Here is a 22,690-nt window from a genome sequence, read left to right as displayed (position 1 = left end):
GGCTTGGTTTTAATCTAAAAGGTGAACCCAACCTTGAGGACCCCAACCGCCCTCCCCTGGAGCATCATGAGGGAGGTGAATCGTGGGATGTGCCTTAGCAGGTCAGGGAATAAGAGTTTGCCTGTACAATGGAGCCCACAAAGAGTCAAATTCCATATCTCAGGAATTGAACTCTCACACTACGGATGCCAGGCTTGGTTTTAATTTAAATGAAGAAGAAGTTGCCCCACGGCTTCTAGGTGGCTGCATAGGGGTGAACGTGATTCGATTTGGGTAGTTTGTACCATATTTTCAACTCGAACTATGTTATGCGAATTGAAATTTTTTCAAATCAAATCAAATCATTTTATTTTTTGAACCAAACAATAATTTGCGGTTTGGTTCGGTTTTAATTCGTGTTTTACTTATCAACATTGTAGTAATATATATAACATAAGTTAGCATATAAGTTTAAATGAAAACTAATAATATTAAATGCTAAATTACATTCATATTTACTTTGAAACACGTGAACAAATTATTTTCAAAATTGGTTGCTAAAAGATGTTAATAGAACAAATGCATCTTTCTTCCTTTTTATTTACATTTTTTCTTGTTTGACATTCATATTGTCATATAGCGGTTGATAAAGATAGAGTTACATTTTAGTATTACAGTTTGGTTAGAACCTTTTTTGTCTTACTAGTGAAATGTTAAATAAGAATTGAATAGTTTCGGCTTATTGAGAATAGACGAATTTTGTTCTCTAACTACTTTATGAAAGTAGTAGGTGGTAGTACTAGTTAGAGAACTTTCACATTTTCACACAATCAATACGATCCGTCTTTCGTTCTTTTCAAATCACAAACAAGTTCATTAATCATCTAGGCACACAAATAGTTATTTTTCTATTCAAATCATAATTCACAAGTGTATAATAAGTTCAAAAACAACAAATAAAAAAAGAACAATGAAAAAATGGTTTGAATGAGGATCTGAGACTTACCAAAGAGAAAAGAGAATTAGGCGATTCAGCTAGAAATTAGTAGACTAATAGGCATAGGCGATTCGCGATTCGTTCAGCAGTAATAGACAATCATCAAATGTTAGGAAAATGAGAATTTATGTTAGGGCTTCTGAAACTTTGGATGTGATTTGCTGCCATGGTTTTGTTAAATTATGATTTAGATTGTTGAAAATATATGTTTTATTTATTTATTTATTATTTTTTTTCATTTCATATGATTTTGGAATAAATTTAGGTTCGGATATCGGGTGAAGACGTGTTGTGAATTTGTTAAACAATAGGCCAATAATGTTGAACTTAATTTATTTTCTATGATCATTTCAATAGGTTGGTTGTAATTTGTTTGCTAAATTGATATTTTTCTGAAAAGTGAAAACTGTAAAATTTTTAAGTTAATAAAATTAATGTTTTAACTAAAAAATTTTGTAACGGTTTTGTTTGATTTTGTGTGGTTTTTGAAAATCAAAATCTAAAACAAATCATTTTGAAATGGTTTGGTTTAGTTTGAGGGGAAAAAAATACGGATACACATAGATCTAAATTAACGATTTTAATTCAATGGTTTCAGTTCTATTTGCGGTTTCGCGATTTTTATGTGCAACCCTAGGGTGGCAGCTGGTGGACTTGTTCTGAGGGCAAAATTGTCAGTTCACAATGACGGTTCTTGATCTCGACTTTCGTAGGGGTATAATTGTCTTTTTAGCTTGTGGAGGCCAATTCTTTTGCCCCCAATAATGGGCGAATATCTCATTGCTTCCTAGTCTTTTCACTCTTTTTTCCTTTCTATTTTCGTTTCATCAATCAATGTAGAAAAAGTTATAATTGTTCATAGCGTAAATTGACCGGAGTGCTTAGTCAACTTCTGTAATGTCAAAGGAATTATCTTTGTTGGACTAACTTTCTTTATTTTCGTTTTCGTAAGAGGCGTGCACTTGAGTGAGTTCATCGACGACATTTGTAACGTAGAAGGAATTTATTTTGGACTAGCTTTTTTCATTTTCCTTTTCATAAGAATTTCGACTTTTATAAAAGAGGTTCTTAAGAAAATTTTTATATATGCCAATTTTCTCTAAAAATATTTCTAAGTTGAAAAAGCATGTCACAACCCAAATCTCATGAATATTTTTTTGAATCATTTCTTTTAAAAGATTTTGAATTTTCAAAAATATTTACGTTTCAAAGAATAATATAATTAACTTAGCTAGATACTTAAATATTTCAAACTATCAATATGTGCCAAATTTTAGGGTGATTAAAAGTCAATACAAAAGCAAAATATCGAATTGCACTAGTTTTCGGACCTGCCATTTGAGAAGAGGCTTTCTTGCCATCGTCACTCCCGTCCCCCACTCATCGATTGATAACACAAAAAATGTAATAGAAAGTTTTAAATTTACTTGTAAAAGTAAAATATTTTATTGTAAAAATATGTAGTTGAAATTTGAAAATGAATTTATAAAAAAATAAATTTTGAAATAATACGAATCAAACGAGGTCTCAGACTTTCAATAATTCCAAAAGTGGGCCAACAATTTAGAAATTCTCAAATCTCAGTATAACGAAGGGATAGGAATCTTGTTTCTTCCCATTCGAAGCCTCTGTAATTAATGCTGAAGATCCAAAGTTAAAGCAAAACACAGAGATGAACCATGGAGAAATCGATTAAAGATATATCCTTTCTTTTTCTCCTAACATCCATACTGTCCATCCTAAAGATTTCGCCTGCAATTGATACCATTAGCACAACTCAGAGCCTCAAAGATGGAGATACCCTGGTTTCATCAGGAGGAACCTTCGAACTTGGATTTTTCAGACCAGGTGACTCCAAGAATCGGTACGTGGGAATTTGGTATAAGGAGGAGATGCCTAGCATAACAGCAGTTTGGGTCCTCAACAGAGAAATTCCGCTAAATAGTAGATCAGGTATACTAAAGTTCAATGAGCTAGGCCACTTGGTTCTTGTGAATGACACTAACAACCTCTTGTGGTCTTCAAATACATCAAGAATTGCTCGAACTCCAATTTTGCAATTGCTGGACTCGGGAAATCTTGTTCTTCGAGAAGCAAATGATGATAATCTGGAGAATTTCCTTTGGCAGAGTTTTGATTATTTAAGTGACACTTACCTACCAGGCATGAACTTCGGTTGGAATGCTGCAAGAGGTGTACAGAACTATTTGTCATCATGGACGAGCAATGAGGATCCGGCTCCAGGAGATCTTACATTTTACCTGGATCCAACTGNCTTCTTCCGAGCGAGGTAAGAATGTGCAATCAATCAATCTATAATTCAGGCACTAAACAAAGACATTGCTGCAAGTGTTTTCAGGAACATAGTAGATACCATGTTTATCTTCTGTTTGACATCATATGATACAAGAAACAATGCTCATACAAAAAGTTCAAAATTTTAAGGAAGAATTATTTATATAAATGTAAAGGCAATTGTGATAATGAAGAGTAGAAACAAAGGAAAAGGAGGCAATGAAAGACTCAATTTTTTTGTATTGAATTCGTTGCAGATTCGAAAGGAAAGAGAAACATACTCGTAGCAACATTGACATCATCGATTGGAGTGGTTATTCTTGGCCTGAGTTTGATGCTGTACTTTTGGAAGAGGTCCAAGATGAAGAAGAATGAGCCAACGGGGAAAATAGGTGGTAAGGAGCCTCTGTCATTTCTGAAGGAAAACGAACAAATACTACTTAGAACATGGAAATAACAAATACATGCATACATACCTGTTAATAAACATGCAACACATCCCGCAGGGAACACCTTCTCTCTGTTAATAAATCCTCCCTTCTCTCTGTTAATATATCCTCCACATCACTTTCACTGCAGGAACTCATAGTGAAAGTCATGAAAAAGACTTGGATCTCCCGTTGTTTGGCTTATATACAATCTCGAAAGCTACCAATAACTTTTCAATCGATAACAAGCTTGGAGAGGGTGGATTTGGACCTGTTTATAAGGTAAGTGTACACAGATGTACGTATTTTACAGGAATTTGTGAGAGAAAATTAGGCTAATACCATTAACTAAACAACTTGGTTAAGCCCATGTTTGTCTACCATTATGAAGGGAAAATGAGGTTTTGTATAGTGAATTTTTAGAGAATGTGTGGTTAAAAAGTAGGAAAAAATTTTGGGTTTACGTGGAAAATATTTTATTGTGAGAATGTGTGGTTGAAAATGAGTTTGAGAAAAAAGAGTTTTGAAATAATGGTAGACAAACATGGGCTAATTATGTAATTATGTCACTTATAAAATCCTCATGTTTTTCACTCATTAAACTGTGACAAAATGCTAGATTTCTAGACGAATGATATAACTACTTAATTTTGTAATCTGAGATGCTTAAGACTAAGATCTTGTGAAGAAGATGAAATTTCAAAACAGAGGATAACCCTCAAGCCACAGGCATCATTCACCGGATGGGTAGAGTTGTTTCTTTCTTCTTTCAAACAACGTGTAAATCATGTGTATTCAGAAAATTAGACTTCCTCCATAAGCTTAACTTTGAAAATGCAGAGTGGGGAAAAAAGGAAGTTTTGCCTATTACAGAATTTTTCTAGAATTTTTCAGAAGATGATAAAACATTTTGACTTGTGCAAATTAATCTTCATACATATATTGTGGTAATGCTCAAATATTCGCTTTTTGTTTCAAGAGGTGGACTCATATTCAATTCACATGATATTCAGCGTCAGCCCAATAGGCATTTTAACTTAGTACAGATGAATCTAAGCAAAATGAAATCTATTGCTACTTTAAGTTCATTAAATGAATAGATTTTCATATGAACAAGTTCTAATCTTAGGGAATGCTGGAAGAGGGACAAGACATTGCGGTGAAAAGGTTGTCAAAAACTTCCATGCAAGGACTTGATGAATTCAAAAATGAAGTTATCTGTATCGCCAAACTTCAGCATCGAAATCTCGTGAGACTTCTAGGGTGCTGCATTCAAGGAGAAGAAATCATGTTGATTTATGAATACATGCCAAACAAAAGCCTAGACTTATTTCTATTTGGTAAGAATTTCTGGCTCTCCAACAGTCTGCTCAAAAGAACTGTGGATCTGAGTGTTAGTCTAATTTATTTCCATAATGAATTCCTACGTTTTTTTATGAGATTGTTTGAACATTGTGGTCAGTAGTAGCTAAATAAACATGCAGAGAACTGCAAATCAATGCTGGTCTGGAAATGAAATTTCCTAATTGATTTTGTAGATATGGGAAAGCATTGTCCAATCGTTAAGTAAACAGCTCCATTATATAGTTTTCCTGAATATAGTCGATAATAAGTTTCGGAATTGATTTTTGAGGTTTATCCAAAAACTGCACAAGGTGAACTGACGTGAACAACTTTGACAGATCAAACAAAAAGTAAATTACTTGATTGGGAAAAGCGCTTCCAAATTGTTAATGGAATTGCCAGAGGAATTATGTATCTTCATCAAGATTCCCGGTTGAGAATTATCCACAGAGATCTCAAAGCAAGCAACATACTGCTAGATACTGACATGAATCCTAAGATATCAGATTTTGGCATTGCTAGAAGTTTTCGAGGGAATGAAACCGAAGATAAGACAAACCGAGTGGTTGGAACTTAGTAAGATTCTCGTCAACACGACAAAACAAATGCTTATCTATTGCTTGTACCTCATGTTTTGGCTAATATTTTCATGTAGTGGTTATATGTCACCAGAATATGCAGTGCATGGTCGATACTCAATAAAATCAGATGTATTTAGCTTTGGCGTTCTACTGCTAGAAATTGTGAGTGGGAAGAGAAATAGTGGATTTTCTAAGGGAAATCAGCATCTCGATCTTCTTGGACATGTAATTGTTGTGCCTTCAATATATTTACGTGTCAATATTGTATCCAAAACTAACCCTTTTGGCGAGGTCCATTAATATGATTTTCTTTATGCAGGCTTGGACACTCTATAAAGATGGAAAGTCATTGGAACTAGATGACGCTTATATATGTGACTCGGCTAATCTATCTGAGGTGCAAAGATTGATCCATGTCGGTTTGTTATGTGTGCAAAAACGTCCAGATGATAGGCCATGCATGACTACAGTGGTTGCATTGTTGAGCAATGAGGGTAAATTGCCCAAGGCAAATCAGCCTGGTTTTTTCACAGAAGGTGATGCATTTGTAGATGAAGGTACAACTAGCAGGAATGAAGCCAGTTCAACCAATGAAATCACGATTACACAGCTGGAAGCACGATAGAGAGAATATGCTTTAAATTATTTCTCACAAAGTTCACTGAAACTAGGAGGCAAATATAATGACGATTAAGAAATGAATTTTTCGTGGAATGGTGATCATGTTAGAGACAAATATTAGAATGTTGAATAAAAATATTAATCTAAAGAAAATTACCTGGCAAACAGACAATCCTTTGCCATGTTAATCGGGTAAATGATTCCTTTGCTTTGGTAGTTGGCTTTGATTTCAAGAAATAAGTTGATTGTCACCCCATCATATAATTGAAACCAATGCCTTGTATAATGTGTTTTGTTAATTTCTTGTTAACAATGGATAGAGAACTGGTTATCTTGTTAGACTTTGTGGATTCAATTTATGAATGTGCATTAGCATTTTGGCTCGGAAAATATTTGGTCATCCTTCTGGTTTTATCTTGCAAAATAGAACTCATTTGCTCATCGTTGAGAATTGATACTTAAAATGAAGACAATCTGTAGGTAGAAAATATACATCATAGTTGTGCAGGAAAAACATTGACAAATGGCATTTCACAAAAAATGTGCATAAGATGATCAAGACACTTCAAAAAACGAGATAAGCACTCGAACAACTTGATCATGAAATCGAGCTGGTGGAGACTCAAGGGATGGGATTATAGATTTAGAGAGTTTCCACAAGAAAAAAATAGCTAAAACTGAAAACAGGCAAAGGTCATTTTTATTAAACTTGTATTAAATGACCTATCAATAACAATCTTTTAAACGGTAACATTTATTCCCGAAATACTTCCAGTTGCAAATATGTTGAAATGACATGTATATGTTCAATAATATATTAATATGAATTTTCTTTTAAAATATAATTGATAGATAAATAGTGCGTTTTTATATGATTCTTTTGATAACTTTTTGTGAGTTGAAATTAAAACAAAAAGTGCAACGATGTTGTTTTCGTTACAATTTTTCGTTTTTTTTTTAAAAGTCATCTACTTTGTCCTACTCAAAAGTTGAAATAATCTCATGATAATTAATACCGGCAGGCTAATTTCAATTATAGGGAACTTTAGCCATAGAGCACCAGTTGACATGCTAAGTAGGCATTTTTGTAGAAATGGTTCCAATTGATGTAATTATATACGTAGAGTTTAAATGCAGTGTACAAGTAATTATTACAACTATAATGCAGAAACATAAACTCTTAAAGTATAAAATTGGTTGATCCAAAGCTTCAACACTAACAATGGAGTATCCTATGATGTTGAGCTCGGATTCGTGCCACACCAAATCATACATCGTCGTCCGCGAAAATGACAATAGATATATTGAGATAAGATCCGCCAAAAGCCACCAAGAATTTCGCCGGAGATATGGAACGCTTCCACTTGGTTACCTCTCTATCATTTCTCTCTATTGTTACGCCAAGTCCAAATGAAAGAAATGAAGAAGTCTTGTAATTATAGAGTCAAATCCATTTGAATTCAAAATTCAAATGTTGTACTATGATCAATTATGAGTGTGACAAGACTAGCATAAGAGAATTTACCACAATATTAAATTGACTTGTAGCATGTAGATGGAATGATCCACCTCACAAATCTTCACATTGGATAACATAACATTCATAACCAAATTCCTCGATATAAGTGATATCCATTTGTGTGGTCTTATTTTTATCATCATCGCTCACTCCAGGTCAGTACATACACAACAATTAATCATTATTGATACTTATTAGTGATAAACATTTGTTGAACTTACCAACCATAAGTATTTTTGTTCCAACATCTACAGGGTTATCATCAATTGCAATTTTATGCAAAATAAAATCACCAGAAACCAATTTATCCCTAATGAAGTGATACTTCACCTCAGTATGTTTAGAACATTCATGGTAAACAAGATTTTTACAAAACATCAATGAATTTTGACTATCAGTAAAAATCATAGCATTATCATTCAGGAAATTTAATTCACATAAAAGGTCTTTTAGCCACATGCATTCCTTTACAGCTTCAGTTAATGCAAAATATTATGCTTTAGTATTGGAAGTGTAACTATATATTGCAACTGTGATTTCCAACTGATACAATTATCACCTAAAGTGAAGAAGTAAAAATTGATAGATTTCCTCTAATCTTTATCCCCCGCAAAGTTATAATTTACATATCCTTTAAGCTCTAATTTTTTACTTCTCATTTCAAACACTAATCCCCTTTTCAAAGATCTAGCTAGGTATCTTAAAAGCCATTTAAGTGCAGTCCAATGTGATTTACCTGGATTAGACATAAACCTACTCAGGAAACTAATTGCGCATGCAAGGTCCGGTCTTGTGGTAATCATAGAATACATCAGAGACCCAATGGCATTAGCATAGGGAACATTACTCATTTCATGCATTTCTTCTTCAGTTTTAGGGTATTGTGAAGATGATAAATTCATGTGTACAATTAATGGTATATTGACAGACTTCACAAATTTCATACTAAATGGTTACCACTTTATCCAAATAAGACTCTTGATTAATAGTCATCCTATTATCAGCCCTAGGGATGTTAAACAGGCTGAGCGGCTCGTCAGCTCGGCTCGTTAAAACCCGGCTCGTGTGCTGACGAGCCCGAGCCGAGCAGAGCAGGAGGCTCAATCCCACAAAGAGCGGCTCGTGGCCATTTTGACGAGCCGTGGGCTCGTAAAAAAATATGAAAATTTTTTTTTAAAAAAAAGGTAAAAAAATGTGCAAATTAAAAAAAAAATTTTAAAAAGCCACGAGCTTGCGAAGGCTCGTGGGCTTGGCTCGCGAGCCACAAGCTCGGGGGCCGATCTCCGAGCAACGAGCCGAGCTCGGCTCGCCACGTGCCTGAGTTGAGCTCGTGGGTTAAAGGGCTGAGCCTTGCCATCATTAATCAGTCCTATTCCTTTTAATAATCGTGCCAAGGATTTTTCTTGCTTCTCATAAGTCTTTCATATCAAATTCAGATTTTAAAATATTTTTCATCTTTATGATTTCAACTTTATTAAGGCTAGCAAGTAACATGTCATCCACATATAACAAAAAGTAAACTTCACAACCTATATTAGAATTATTAAAATATAGACATGCATCAAATTCACTCCTTTTAATACCAATCTTAAACATAAAAGCATCAAATCTTCTATACCATTGCCTATAACTCTGCTTAAGGCCATAAAATGACTTTCTAATGAAGCAAACAAGTTCTGATTTTCCCTTAACCTCGAACCCTTGAGGTTGAAATATGTAAATCAATTCATCCAACTTCCCATGAAGAAAAGTCGTCTTAACATCTAATTGCTCCAACTCCCAATCATACTGGACAACTAAGGCTAAGACTAACCCGATAGTTTTATACTTAATAATCGGTAATAATCGGTGAGAAAGCCTTATGATGCTCTATCCCCTCTTTCTGAGTAAATCCCTTCGTAACCAACCTACCTTTATAAGTTAAAGGGTCTTTAGGTCCTACTTCTTCTTTTAACTTGTCGATCCATTTAAAGTGGACTCTAAGGCTTTTTCCAACTTTCAGAATTTTTTTAGTTAACCGTTTATTCAAATGAAGCCGGTTCAATTGACTCTAAGGCTTCACTTGAAACTAGGACAAAATCTATCAAATTTGAAGAGATGTATTTTGAATTGGGCTTCATTTGTCTTTTCTCCCTATCCCTCACTAATTGGTAATCATCCAAATTAGTACCTGCAGATGTTTCTTGATTAGGGACAAAAGTTTCGGAAATTTCAAGTTTAGATTGTTTTATTACTGCTTCTTGATTAGATTCTTCTTGAGTTTGTATTTCACTATCATCTGAATTATCACTTAATCTCTTCACCTCAAACTACATCTTTTTTTTTTTTTTTTTTCAGTAGAAGATTCTCCTTCCTCAATCTGTTTGTTCTGACTTACTATATTTTTAAGATAAGGCATATCAAGTTCATTGAACTTTACATCTCTACTATTAATAATCTTAATGCCCTTGACACCTAAAACCCATAGTCTATATCCTTTCACTCCCTCTAGATAACCAAACATGAGACACTTAGTAGCCCTAGAGTCCAATTGGCCCTATGCCTGATGTGCATAAGCCACACAACCAAACACTCTAATGTGTGACAATTTTGGGTTTTTCCGGACCATAACTCTTAAGGAGTCTTGAAGTTAACAGAACTAGAAGGTGAACTATTTATCAAATAGGTAGTGGTACACAGGGCTTCACCCCAGAAACCTTTAGACAACCTAGAACTAATCATCATACATCTGACTTTATCCATTAAAGTCCGATTCATCCTCTATATCACCCCATTTTGTTGAAGGGTATGTCTTACAATCCTGTGCCTCATTATATCCTTTCCTTTGCAAAAACTATCAAATTCGAAGTTGCAAAACTCTAAACCTTTGTCCGTCCTAAGAGTTTTCACACCCTTTCCTATTTGATTTTCAACTAAGGCAAGCTAAGAATTAAACTTACTAAAAGTTTCAGATTTGGATTTAAGGAGATACACCCAAACTTTCCTCCAGTGGTCATCAATAATGGACAAAAAAAATCTATTTTCTCCGTGTGTGGGATGTTTTTTAGGACCCTACAAATCTGCATGATTGTAGTCCAATGGTCTCTTAGTGCTGTGTTCTCTTATCCCAAAGCTAACCTTGTGTGACATTCCTAGAACACGTCTCTCAAAAACTTAAAGGTGTAACACTATCTTTACCAAGTAAATTTTAGTCACTAAGATATTCTAACCCTTTGTTCCCAATGTGTCCCATCCTCTTCTGTCAAAGGTCTGATCTATCTTCACAAACTAAAGATAATGCTGACTCTTTTTTATTTAAGGCTTTACCTTGAAGGACATATAACCCATTCCTCTTTGGACCTTTTATAACCACTAGAGATCCTTTGCAAATCATTAAAATACCATCATGAGATCTTAACTCATGACCTTTTTCTTCTAGAGTGCCTAAGAAAATAAGATTCCTTGCTAGGCCCTGGACATGCCTAACACCTCTAAGGGGTTTGATAATGCCATCATGCATGCTGACAACAATATCACCTACTCCTTCTACATTGCGTATACGATCATCTACAAAGTATACTTTTCCAGGATTCACATCTCTGTAGTTATAGAACTAAAATTTAACAGGATACATGTGAATAATGGCATCTGAGTCTAAAACCCACTCAGTGTCAAAATCAATATTAGAAACATTCATGACATGTATATTATCACGAGCACAATCTATATCAATGTCAAAATCTCCTGACACAATCATAACATGTAGACAATCAAGGAAATCACCTACAACAACTAAGTTCAGATCATCATTGTGCGTGGTCTCTGTTTCTTCTTAAGGTCATTACAGTCTCTCTTGAAATGTCCTAACTTGTCACAATGGAAGAGTTTCTTATCACTCTTATCTATAGACCTAGACTTACCCTTCGATTTTCTTTTGCCCTTCTTACTTTGAAAGTGGTTCTCTCTCGTCTCATTCCTCCCTCTAACAAACAAATTCTCTTCTCTCGAGCTACCTCTCGACTCTTTCTTAAGCTCTAGCTCATTAGCCCTCAAAACATTAGTCACAATATCTTGGGTCAAAGTGTCCTTAGCATACGTGATAGCATTCCTAACATCTCTATAGGATTCGGGCGTAGCATTCAAAAGTACAAAGCTAGATACTCATTGTCAAATTTCTTATCATTGTGAGCCAAACACTTGACGAGTCTATTAAAGTCACTCAAATTAGATTCAAGATCCTTTTCCAGGTTTAGCTTAAAACTGAAATTTTTTTGAAGCAAATGAATTTTGTTCGGAAGAGATTTTTTCCAAAAATAGTTTGTCAAGTGCTTTCCCACAACTCATTGACAGTCTTATGTTGTTTAACTTGTCCTAACAATCATTAGATAAATACAATATAATCAAACTATGTGCAATTTCATTCTTCTCAGTAATTTCATCCGATTTAGCTTTTAATGCATCGGGATTTTTTTTTGGGTAGTCAAGAGTTTTAGAAATTTTTTGTTGAATTAAAATAGCTTTCATTTTTTGCTTCCAAAATGGAATAATCTCCATTACCATTGAATTGTGCCAATTCAACTTGGGAGGCCATGGTAACAAAACAATGTTTTTCAAAAAAAGTTTTACCCAGCCAATTTACCCACACACAGATACAAGCTCAAACCAATTTATGTATAAATTACTTTCTAAGATGACATAAGCGATGATATCATAACAAGTAACACATAAACAATATCACAAGATTCAAATAACACAATATTTCAATTGTAAATTCGAGAGAGCGTTAAAGCGCGCAAACCGAGCGAACTAATTTGTTGGTTCGTATTTTAAAGAGAAATGTGAGTCTTTATCGATCTAGGGCCTCTACTAACTACCCTAAGTCATCCAACAACCGTTGCAAACTAGGAAACACTACCATGCCACCAACGGAAAGGTTTCTCCATTTTCCCTTTTCTGCTCGGGCTGTATCTGCTTCCACAGCGCACAAAACTGAAAATTAATAACATCATAAGGTTAAAAATTCATCAATGAACAATTAGTCTTTTTTCACCTCTACCTGATTCATCCTCACGCGCATCTCCTGTCTTCTGTGCCTAGGATCACGCATTGCCTCCTTCTTCGACGCGTGAGACACGCGCTACACCGTCCAATTCTTCTCGTTGTCTGGAGTTTGGTGGTGATCGCCATTAGTCCACCAGGTACGTTGTTTTTCTAGAAAATGGGTTTAAAGATTCTATTGAACTTGTTTTCAATCAAAGCCCTTTGACTTCCAATCCGAATTTCAGATTGTTCTAACACTTTTTATCACTAGCCTAAACTTTGATACCATTTGTAGAGTTTAAATGTAGTGTACAAGTAATTATTACAACTAGAATGCGGAAACATAAACTCTCAAAGTGTAAAATCGAACCATCGATTCAAAGCTTTTTCAACACCACCATTGAAGTATCCTATAATGTTGAGCTCAGATTTGTCCCACACTGGATCATACACCATTGTCCATAGGAATGACAATGGATATACCGAGATAAGATCCGTCGAAAGCCACCAAGAATTTCGCCGGAGATATGAAATGCTCCCACTTGGTTACTTCTCCATACTTTCTCTCTATTGTTTGCTAAGTCCAAATGAAAGAATAAAAAAGTTCTGTAATTATAGAGCCAAATCCATTTGAATTCAAAATTCAAATATTGTACTATGGTTAAGTGTGAGCGTGACAAAACTACCATAGGAGAATGGTGGGATTTAATCTATGGCTTAAAACATTCCTAAACTAGCACAAACCACTTCAATCTCTCTATTTGTAGCATGTGGATGGTGTGATCCACCTCACAATATAAAATAACATTTCGGAGATATCTATTAAATGAGTCAACTTAAATAGTTTTCAAAACAAGAGTGATCTATTTCACTAATCACCAAATGCGAAGCTTATTTTTCACTTCTGAGACCCTAAATTAAAGGAAAATTGCACCTTAGTACACAAAAAATTTCAGAGTTAATACAGGGAAACAAACTTGTGGATTTTCCCTTGTAGCTATAGCACGTTTCAAATGAAAGAGATGCAGAAAGACATCAATTTTAAAACAGTAAATTTTTGTACATAAATGTTTATCATGTGCAATAGCTAATTCACAATATTCTATTTTCTAAGAAGTTGTACAGATCAAACAAGTTGTTTCGCGCGGGTAGTAACAATTAAAAAGGGATCAGACGATTGTGTAAGGAACAAACCTCTTGAGACAAAGTCCCAAAAAGAGGTGTTTTATTGACGATGACTTTACAATTGGAACTAAACAAAATGCCTCCAAGGAGCGCAAGCACACAAGTACTGAAAAGAGATGTTTAAATCTAAACTAAGAAATTGAAATTACATATTCTCTATTTGAGAGTGTTTGATTTGGGGTCTTTTGCTCTATATCTTCTCTTTCTTTTATATTCCCTTGATGATTTCTTCGTGATCAACCGCTTAGAAACTGTTTGATTGCTTTATAACTACCCACTTTCTTTATAGTGGCTAACTTATTGTGGAACTGCCGTCTCTAACTGCTGCCACTATTCTTTGTCGTTCAATCGTCTTCAACTGAACTCCTTGAATCGTGGAACGTGATAAAGTTACTCAATAACTGCTTCAATAACTGCACTTGTGGATAACCATAACATCTTATATTTGCTAAAATCCTGGACGATTCGAAGGTTTGGGTGAGAATAGGGTCATAACTCTGGGCGACTGTAAAGCACCTCATTCGCTCAGATCTTGGGCGTCTTGCAAGCTTGGGCGATGATGTCATCGTGTTCGTGGGCTTCCACTGCATTCATTAATAACCCTATCTGAGCATTGATCCTGAATTGCCTAGTTGAGCTTCATTCTTTGGGTTATTTGATTTGGAAATTCCCCAATTGGGCTTCATTCCTTGGGCTATTTGATTTTGGCTGCACTTTTAGTGTGTCAACGATTACCCCCCAATATGGCAGAATTAATACCAATTATTAATCTTTGCCATATTTACTTTGTGTTTCCCAGCAACACTTGAAATTCTCAAGAATTCCAATCATTATTTTATTCCATAGCCTGAAAAGTACGACGCTACAAACCCTTATAAACCCCAAAGACACGCCATTTCATTGTACCACTAAATCTCGCCTCATTATTTCGTGCTTCTTTCTCACCATACCACTATTCATCTTCTTGCTTCTCTGCTATGTTTCTCAAGCAAACTTTAACAAAACTGTATTTCATTCCCAATGGCTGCTCCACAAACCCAATTTGACAACTCTTTCAGCTTCGAAGATTTCCAAAAAATCCTCACTCGACCGTATGTAAATCCGAACTTCCTTGCATCAGCCAATGCCGAACTTAATGAGTTCTATCTGGGTCCTTCATTCAACAACGCCGAAGCCATCGAACAAGTGGCGGTGGGCTAGCTGTTCCCTTGTACTCAAGGCCATCCATTCTTGAATTCTTTGCCGCTGAGACCGATTCGTGAAAAAGGTATCGCACTTGGCCTAAATCTGATATTGTTTTTCGTAGATGGCATGCTTACCTTGTGGGCCATGGTCCTACCAAGGCGATTTTTGATTGTGCTAGGATTTTTGATTTATTATAAATCTCTCTTCAACCCCCAATTTTTGACCCACCACTTTTTCCTATTGCTTTAAGTTTTTGGTCTTTTGAATATAATACTTTTGTTTTCTTTCTTGGTCCCATGTCTATTACTTTAAGGGATGTTGGGGCCCTGATAAATCTTCCACCTTTGGGCGACACTATTTTTCCTGGTATTTTGATTTTCGGTGTTGTCCCAAAATTTGACAAAAAACTCACCGAGTCCTATTCAAGCCTAGAAAGCTGTTATAATCACTCAAACGCTGAGCCTTCCCACGCTGAGCGTGTGGCTTTTCTTCATATTTGACTTTGTAAATATATTCTTTGTGTGCCCAGTTTGAAGCCTTCTATGAGCTATTTACCCATAGCGTACGAATTGGCGCGTGGTAGGCCTTTGAATTTGTGCTCCTTCTTTTTGGCTGCCCTCTATAGAGGCATGGCTTCTCTTCAATTTTAATTGAAGAATGATGCATCTCTCACTGGCAGTGGGCCTCTTTGGTTCACTCAACTGTGGTTGAGAGCCTATTTTCCATCACTTGGTGCTCTATCCATGTCCCTTCGTTCTGCTAGCTATTATGGGCTAGCCATTGACCCATTGAGCCCTGTAAATATGTCCAGAAGAGACATTTTTTCATTCTTTTATACTTTAAATTCAATTCCTTCCCTTTCCTGCTCATTTAACTCCAGATTATGTGCAACCTCCATCCACCCTGGACAGTGCGAACGCTTCTCTGCTCGTTTGGGTTCAATTTTTGACTGGGAGGGAGTTGTTCCATGATATTTTAACTTGAACCAATGCTAAAGCTGGGGTTGAAATATATGCTCCCCAATTTTTTGCTCGCCAACTTGGCTTTGGCCAAACTTGGCCTGTTCCCCCTTGTTATTCAAAAAATTTAATAGACCGCTTTCACCTCATTAATAAGGTAGAGGCACAAGCCATAGATGCTCGCAATATGCTTTTGACGAGTAAATTTTCATTAGCCCCCTTCAATCCTAGCCGTGTTGTTCACCCCCTTTTTGAACAACTCTAGCCATCAGTGAAGCACAGATTGTTTGCAATTGATGCCAATCGTGCTTTCCATTCACTGGATCAGCCGAACATTCCTTCCACTTCTCCTATTTTGGTCACCCCTGTGTCCATTAGGAATCCTTCCTCCCCTGCTCGTGCTAAACAATTTGTTCGTCCCTCTACTTCTCTACCTGCCAAACCTACTGCAGCTAAGAGCGCCGCAAACGGCTAGCTTCAGCATCTCCCATTTTGGAGGAGGATGATGATGATGATGATGACACTCCTCTCATCGTCAGGAGAAAGGTAATTGAATTCTATTTACTCACAAGCATACCTTTCTATCTGCTAATGGTTTTCTTGAATTTCTCAGAAAAGTTCAGCCTCTCTTTTGAAGGCTTTGGTGTTGGCAGCTCCCGTTCCATCATCCTCTATTGGACCTACTTCGTCCAAACCAGCTGATGAAGGGACTACGCTTAAAGAGAAACCTTCAGTCCCGGAACCTTCATCGCAACCAATGGACGAGCCACCTTTTTCCCAGGGCGCCGAAACGTCGAACCAGAAGGTAATACATTTTTTATGTTTTACCTTTATTTGTGCTATTGGTTTCTAATTTGTTGCTTCTTTAATAATGCAGAGGCTCCCATGAGTTTGCCCATTATGGCAGGGTTTTCTCGTCCAGACAAGGGGAAGTCTCCTTTGGTGGTGGGACCACAGGTGGTGGAGCCAACTGGTGATATGCCACATCCCAAGATTGCTGATGAGGTAACCTTTTGCTTCACTTTTATTTTCACTTTGTTTATTGTAGTGAAAACCTTCAATGTTGGCATTTTTCTTTGCAGGTGCTGATGAGATTGTGCGTTTCATCTAGAACTTGTTCACTTCCTAGGGGCAAGTCAAGACGTCTCGTCCTGATTCAATCGATCGTCATTCTGCTTCTTCAAAGGAAGATATGAAGTTCCTCAAGCAGTCGATATTTGAGTATATATCTTTTATAGACATGGACATCGGTTAGGCTAGTGCTGCCAAACATAAGGATAAGTTTGAGCATTTGAGCGCGAAGTTGGCGCAAGCACTGACACTTCCGTCGCTCAATATTTCTGCTGATTTTAAAGCGACGTTGAAAGTTGTCCATTCTGACATCCTCTCTTTGCTGGCCAAAAATGTTGAACAGAAGGCCAAGAGTACTCAATATATTCGTGCTGTATCTGAAAGAGAGTCTTTGCTTCTGGAGATCAACAAAGCTGAGGACGAATTGAAAGAAATCTCTTTCGAAATTATGATTGAAAACTCTTTGATGACCAGTTTGGCTGTACAGATGAAGGAGCTTCAAGCAAGGATGGATGCTTGCAAGGCGAGAATGACTGCTAAAAAGCATAATGCTTCCCATGGAATTGAGCGAACCAAGTCTTTGATCGAGCAGTACAAGAAGCTGGAGGTTGATGATGATTTTGTAGCTGGATTGAATGTCACTTCTTCTCAGCAGAGCGAGGATTGGGGGAGACTTAGGGAAAGAATTCGTTCGGTATGGGGCGAATTGTAATTAAAACATCTAATGCCTTAACTTTTCTTTTTGTAACTTCGTATTAACTTTCCTCTTGTAACCTCGTACTGATAGCCATTACCAATTTTGAATGTAATAGCAGCCATTGTCATTAATGAACGACTAATTTGTCTTCTTGTGTATTTATTGATGTCTGTCCTTAATCGTCAACCCCCTAAGCATTCAACTGTTTTATGATAAGATCCATGTACATTCTCTTTTGGTATTTCTGTCCCTTTTCCCAAGGCTTTGGGCCACTTGACTCCAATTATTAGGCACGGATGTGACTGTTCATATTCTGTCTCTTCACTTTCACGCCCCTATAAATGCACGTATATTTTGCACTTTTCATTTTCATTTCCATTCTTTTCTTCAAAAACTAATTTGCTGCCATCGTTTGGCATCTCAATGATCGATCCAAAATTTTCGTCTTTCATAAAAATGGATCATTTGATCCATTTTTGATGTCACCTTTGGTATGGGAGATATAGGGAATATTCTTTGGCCAGCGAAGTTCTTGCCATCATCTCCATGTTCTTTACAAGGAGCTCAATGATGGAAGATAATTTTTGAGGATGCGTGTCAAGCGTCCTTGCTTGCTGAGAGTGCTTCTCAGTCTCCTTGCCCATTATTGCAGTGATGCATTTAGGTAGGCGATGTGAGGGTGCTTCTCTTCCCTTCTGCTTGCTGAGAGTGCTTCTCGACCTCTCTACTTGCCTTTGCAGCAGTGCGATCAGGATGACAATCAAGGCCAGTTCACCCTTTTACTTGACGATCGACCGGGAGATTAGTTTGCTCTCAATTGTATCTTATAGAACATTTAGTATTTTGTATCTTGCAACTTTGTAATGAACATTTCATAATAAAGGAATTTATTTGAACGTATTTTGCTCTGGCCCTTTTTTATCTACGATTGTTCAACGCGATTTGATTACGCTTTTATTTGTTCACTTTCCTATAAGGAAGAAACATATTTTTTTAAATATTTACCATTAATGAACCTTGTGTGCTTGGTGCCATCTAAATCTTTCAAATGATAGGCTCCATTAGGCAACACACTATTTACTTTATATGGTCCTTCCCAATTGGGTGATCACTTGCCATACTTTGAATCCTTGCTATCCAAAAAAAGTATTGTTTTCAACCAATTCGCCCAGGCTGAACGACTTGGCTATAACTTTTTTATTAGAAAACTTAGCCATCCTTCGTCTTTGAACTTGCAATCTATCTAGGATGTCCAACTTTAATTCGTCCAACTCCAATAAGTTTTGAACTAGTGACTCGGTATACTCATCATCACTTAACTTATGTTGCAAACACACTCTGATCGATTGCACGTTGATTTCAATAGGCAAAACGGCCTCTTGTCCATAAGTAAGTTGGAAAGGAGTAATTTTGATACTTGACCGAGGTGACGTCCTATAAGCCCATAAGGCCTTGTTTAGACATTCGTGCCAATTTCTGGCATTTTCATCTATCATTTTTCTTATGATATTTTTTAAAATCTTATTAGAAGATTCTACTTGCCCGTTGGATTGAGCGTAATATGGTGTGGAGTTTACTAATTTAACTCCAAACTCGCTCAAGAATTTATTCACTTGATCTCCATTTAAAGAAGTTCCGTGATCTACCATCAAAGTTTGTGGAATTTCAAATCTATAAATAATATGATCACGGATAAATTTTATGACACTCTTTTGGGTGATCTCCTTTAAAGGTATCACTTCTACCCACTTAGTGAAAAAATCAGTTGCAACTATAACAAAGGTATATTGCTTGGACGATGGGGGATAAATCTTCCTTATCAGGTCTATCGCCAACCCTTGAACGGCCAGGGTTTTATAATGAGTGTCATTTCTCGTGTTGGTGCCCTTTGTATTGGACCATGCTTTTGGCATGCTAGACAACTCTTTGCATACTGAACGCATGATTCTCCCATCTTGGACCAAAAATATCCATTCCTAATAATTAACCATCTCATCCTTTGGCCAACTTGATGAGCTCCACATATCCCTTCATGCACTTCAGCCATGATCTTTCTGGCTTCTTGCAAACTTACACATTTTAGCAATATACCATCAGAGCATTTCTTAAACAACTCTTCATCTATCAGTGTATAGTTTAGCAAACGCAACTTCATTTTTTTACTATTTCCTTTATTAGGTTCTTTAAGGAACCTTTTAATCTCTGCCCTCCAATCTATTGCATCTCCATCTTGTATGTAATGAATTTCAATCGTTTTCGCCCTTCTTTGGACCACGGGCAATATTGTTCCATACTCATAAATAGACTCCCAATTTAAAACCTTCGAGTACCCTGAGGCCATCTGGACCAACTCATTTGCCACGTCATTCTATATCCTATTAACGCATTGAAGCTCTACTTGGTCTAATTCTTCCAAAAACTCTTGGGCGATTTCCTATAGACTTATGATGGAATAACTTTGGCACTTAAAATCACCAATCAATTGGTGAATTACCAATTGAGAATCGCCTCTAACGATCACATTCTTTACTTCCATATCTATCATTAATTCTAGGTCCACGATTAAGGCTTCATACTCGGCTTGATTGTTGGTGCACATTCTATCCAAAGTGAATACGAACTTGTAGCAAATCCCTAAAAGATTTATGAATGCTACTCTTACTCCTGCACTTTTAGAGGTTTTTGGCCCATCGAAATATAAAATCCAAGGTTTTAATTCGAATGAATTGATTTCTAATTTAATTTCTTCAGACATGTCAAGGCATGGATGATCGACCAGAAAGTTAGCCAAAACCTAATTTTTTATTGCCTTTTGGAGTATGTATTGTATTTCAAATTTTGATAATGCTAACGTCCAAAGGCCTACCCTTTGGTGTAAAATAGAGCGAGAGAACATATACTTAACCAAATCTACTTTGGAAATCAAATAAACGGCTACGGGCTGTAAATAAGCCCTTAATTTTGTACACGTAAAATACAATGCAAGACATAATTTTTCAATAGTAGAGTAATTACGTTCACATTTTGTTAACCGTCTACTCAAGTAATAAATAGCCATTTCTTCACCAAATTGGTCTTCTTGCGCGACCATTCCAGCTATTGATTCTTTTTCAGCCGATACATACTCTTTCATTGGCCGTCCTTGGATTGGTGACACCAACACTGGTGGACTTGATAAATATGTCTTTAGGCTTTCAAAAGCCTTTTGATGCTCTTTTTTCCAGAAGAATTCGTCCTGATTTTTCAACTTTAAAAGCAGCGAAAAAGCTTTAGTTCGCCCTGCACAGTCAGAAATAAAGCGTCTTAAAAAGTTTACTTAGCCTAGAAACCTTTGCAATTCTTTTTTGTTGCTAGGTGGTTTGGCCTCTAAAATGGCCTTCGCTTTATTTTTATCAAGTTCAACCCCCCTTTTATGTACTAAGAAACTAAGGAAGTTTCCTATATTAACACCAAATGCACATTTCAAGGGATTCAATTTTAGTTTATATTGCTTCATTCGCTCAAATTAACATCTCAATTGTTCAAAATGGTCATATTCTTTAATGGATTTGACCACTATATCATCTACATACACCTCTACAAACTTGCCTATCATATCATGAAAAATCAAGTTCATCACCCTTTGATAAGTTGCTCCTTCATTTTTCAGGCCAAAATACATAACTACCCATTCAAAACATCCTAGAGACCCAGGGCATCTAAAGACAGTTTTGTGTATATGTTCCTCAACTATATAAATTTGATTGTATCCTGAATACCCATCCATGAAGGAATACATTACGTGTCCAGCAGTTGAGTTTACTAAAGAGTCTACTGTGGTCATTGGATATTCATCTTTGGGTGTGGCTATGTTTAAATTCCTAAAGTCTATGCACAGCCTTAATTTACCATTCTTTTTTAGCACTGGCACGATATTGGACAACCAATTCACATATCTGGCTGCTCTAATAAAGCTTGCTTTTAATAATCGCTCTATTTTTTGCTTAATCTCAGAAAATACATTAGGAGCAAAATGCCTAGGCGGTTGCTTATGAGGCTCAAAATTTAGCTTGGTTGTCAACCTATGTTCCACCAAATCTCTATCTAAACCAGGCATATGTTCATATTCCCAAGCAAAACAATCTTTATATTCCTTTAATAAAGCGATTAATTTATCACTAACCTCTTGATCGAGCATTGGCTGATGAATATTGGGCTATCTTCTCCTTCATTCCCAATATTCACTTTAATCAGAGGGTCTTGTGCTTGGCGATCCTCATCACTTCATCGTCCAATGCCCTTGTAGGTACTTCTTCTTCTAAACAATCCACCTTGTTGACTTCTCGGCCAATACTTTGTTCCAACTCAAACACTGCCAATTTGTCTCTCAATGCTTTCAAGGCTGCTTCTTCTTTCGTCTTGTCCTTGCATTCTTTATTGAAAGCCATTAATTTGGCTTTGAAGGCCTGAATATCGGTCATTTGCCTTTGTTTCTTACAACTCATTTAAAACTCCTTGATTACTCTTTTGCCAATTATTGGCTCTTCTAGGGCCACGATATTTGGCCTCATCTGACTGAACATTTCAGTGAGTGCATCCACCGAAAACGGCTCTTCACTCTGCGTGACAATTTGAGTTTCTTCTGCATCTTGGACTACTCTGACAGGTCCATAATTTCCTTCGTACATGAACCTTTCTACTGAGTTTGGTTCTGCGACAAAAGGTCTATGATCAGCCTGCACCGCTTTTGCTTCGCCATTGTCATTCCAAAAAACCAGGCATTGATGGAGCGATGAGGGTATACAGCGACTTTCGTGTATCCAATCCCTTC

General features: G+C 36.4%; 2 protein-coding genes across 2 annotated transcripts; both read left to right on the top strand.

Moving 5' to 3' along the window:
* The first annotated feature begins 2,530 nt into the window (after window positions 1-2,530).
* LOC111395117 (G-type lectin S-receptor-like serine/threonine-protein kinase At4g27290) lies at window positions 2,531-3,270 on the top strand. Its single transcript, XM_023021127.1, has one exon. It carries the CDS (start codon window positions 2,656-2,658, stop codon window positions 3,268-3,270), a length of 615 nt encoding a protein of 204 aa, XP_022876895.1. The 5' UTR covers window positions 2,531-2,655.
* LOC111395729 (G-type lectin S-receptor-like serine/threonine-protein kinase SD1-1) lies at window positions 3,253-6,620 on the top strand. Its single transcript, XM_023021867.1, has 7 exons — window positions 3,253-3,266; window positions 3,529-3,666; window positions 3,851-3,981; window positions 4,829-5,039; window positions 5,382-5,619; window positions 5,699-5,849; window positions 5,944-6,620. The coding sequence occupies exons 2-7, from the start codon at window positions 3,606-3,608 to the stop codon at window positions 6,247-6,249; spliced, it is 1,098 nt and encodes a 365-aa protein (XP_022877635.1). The 5' UTR covers window positions 3,253-3,266; window positions 3,529-3,605; the 3' UTR covers window positions 6,250-6,620.
* Window positions 6,621-22,690: the final 16,070 nt, after the last annotated feature.

The sequence above is a fragment of the Olea europaea genome, chromosome 6, assembly GCF_002742605.1.
Source record: "Olea europaea var. sylvestris chromosome 6, O_europaea_v1, whole genome shotgun sequence".
Taxonomy (NCBI): Eukaryota; Viridiplantae; Streptophyta; class Magnoliopsida; order Lamiales; family Oleaceae; genus Olea; species Olea europaea.
The sequence above is the reverse complement of the archived record's forward strand: the minus strand, read 5'-3'. Positions and strand labels throughout refer to the sequence as shown.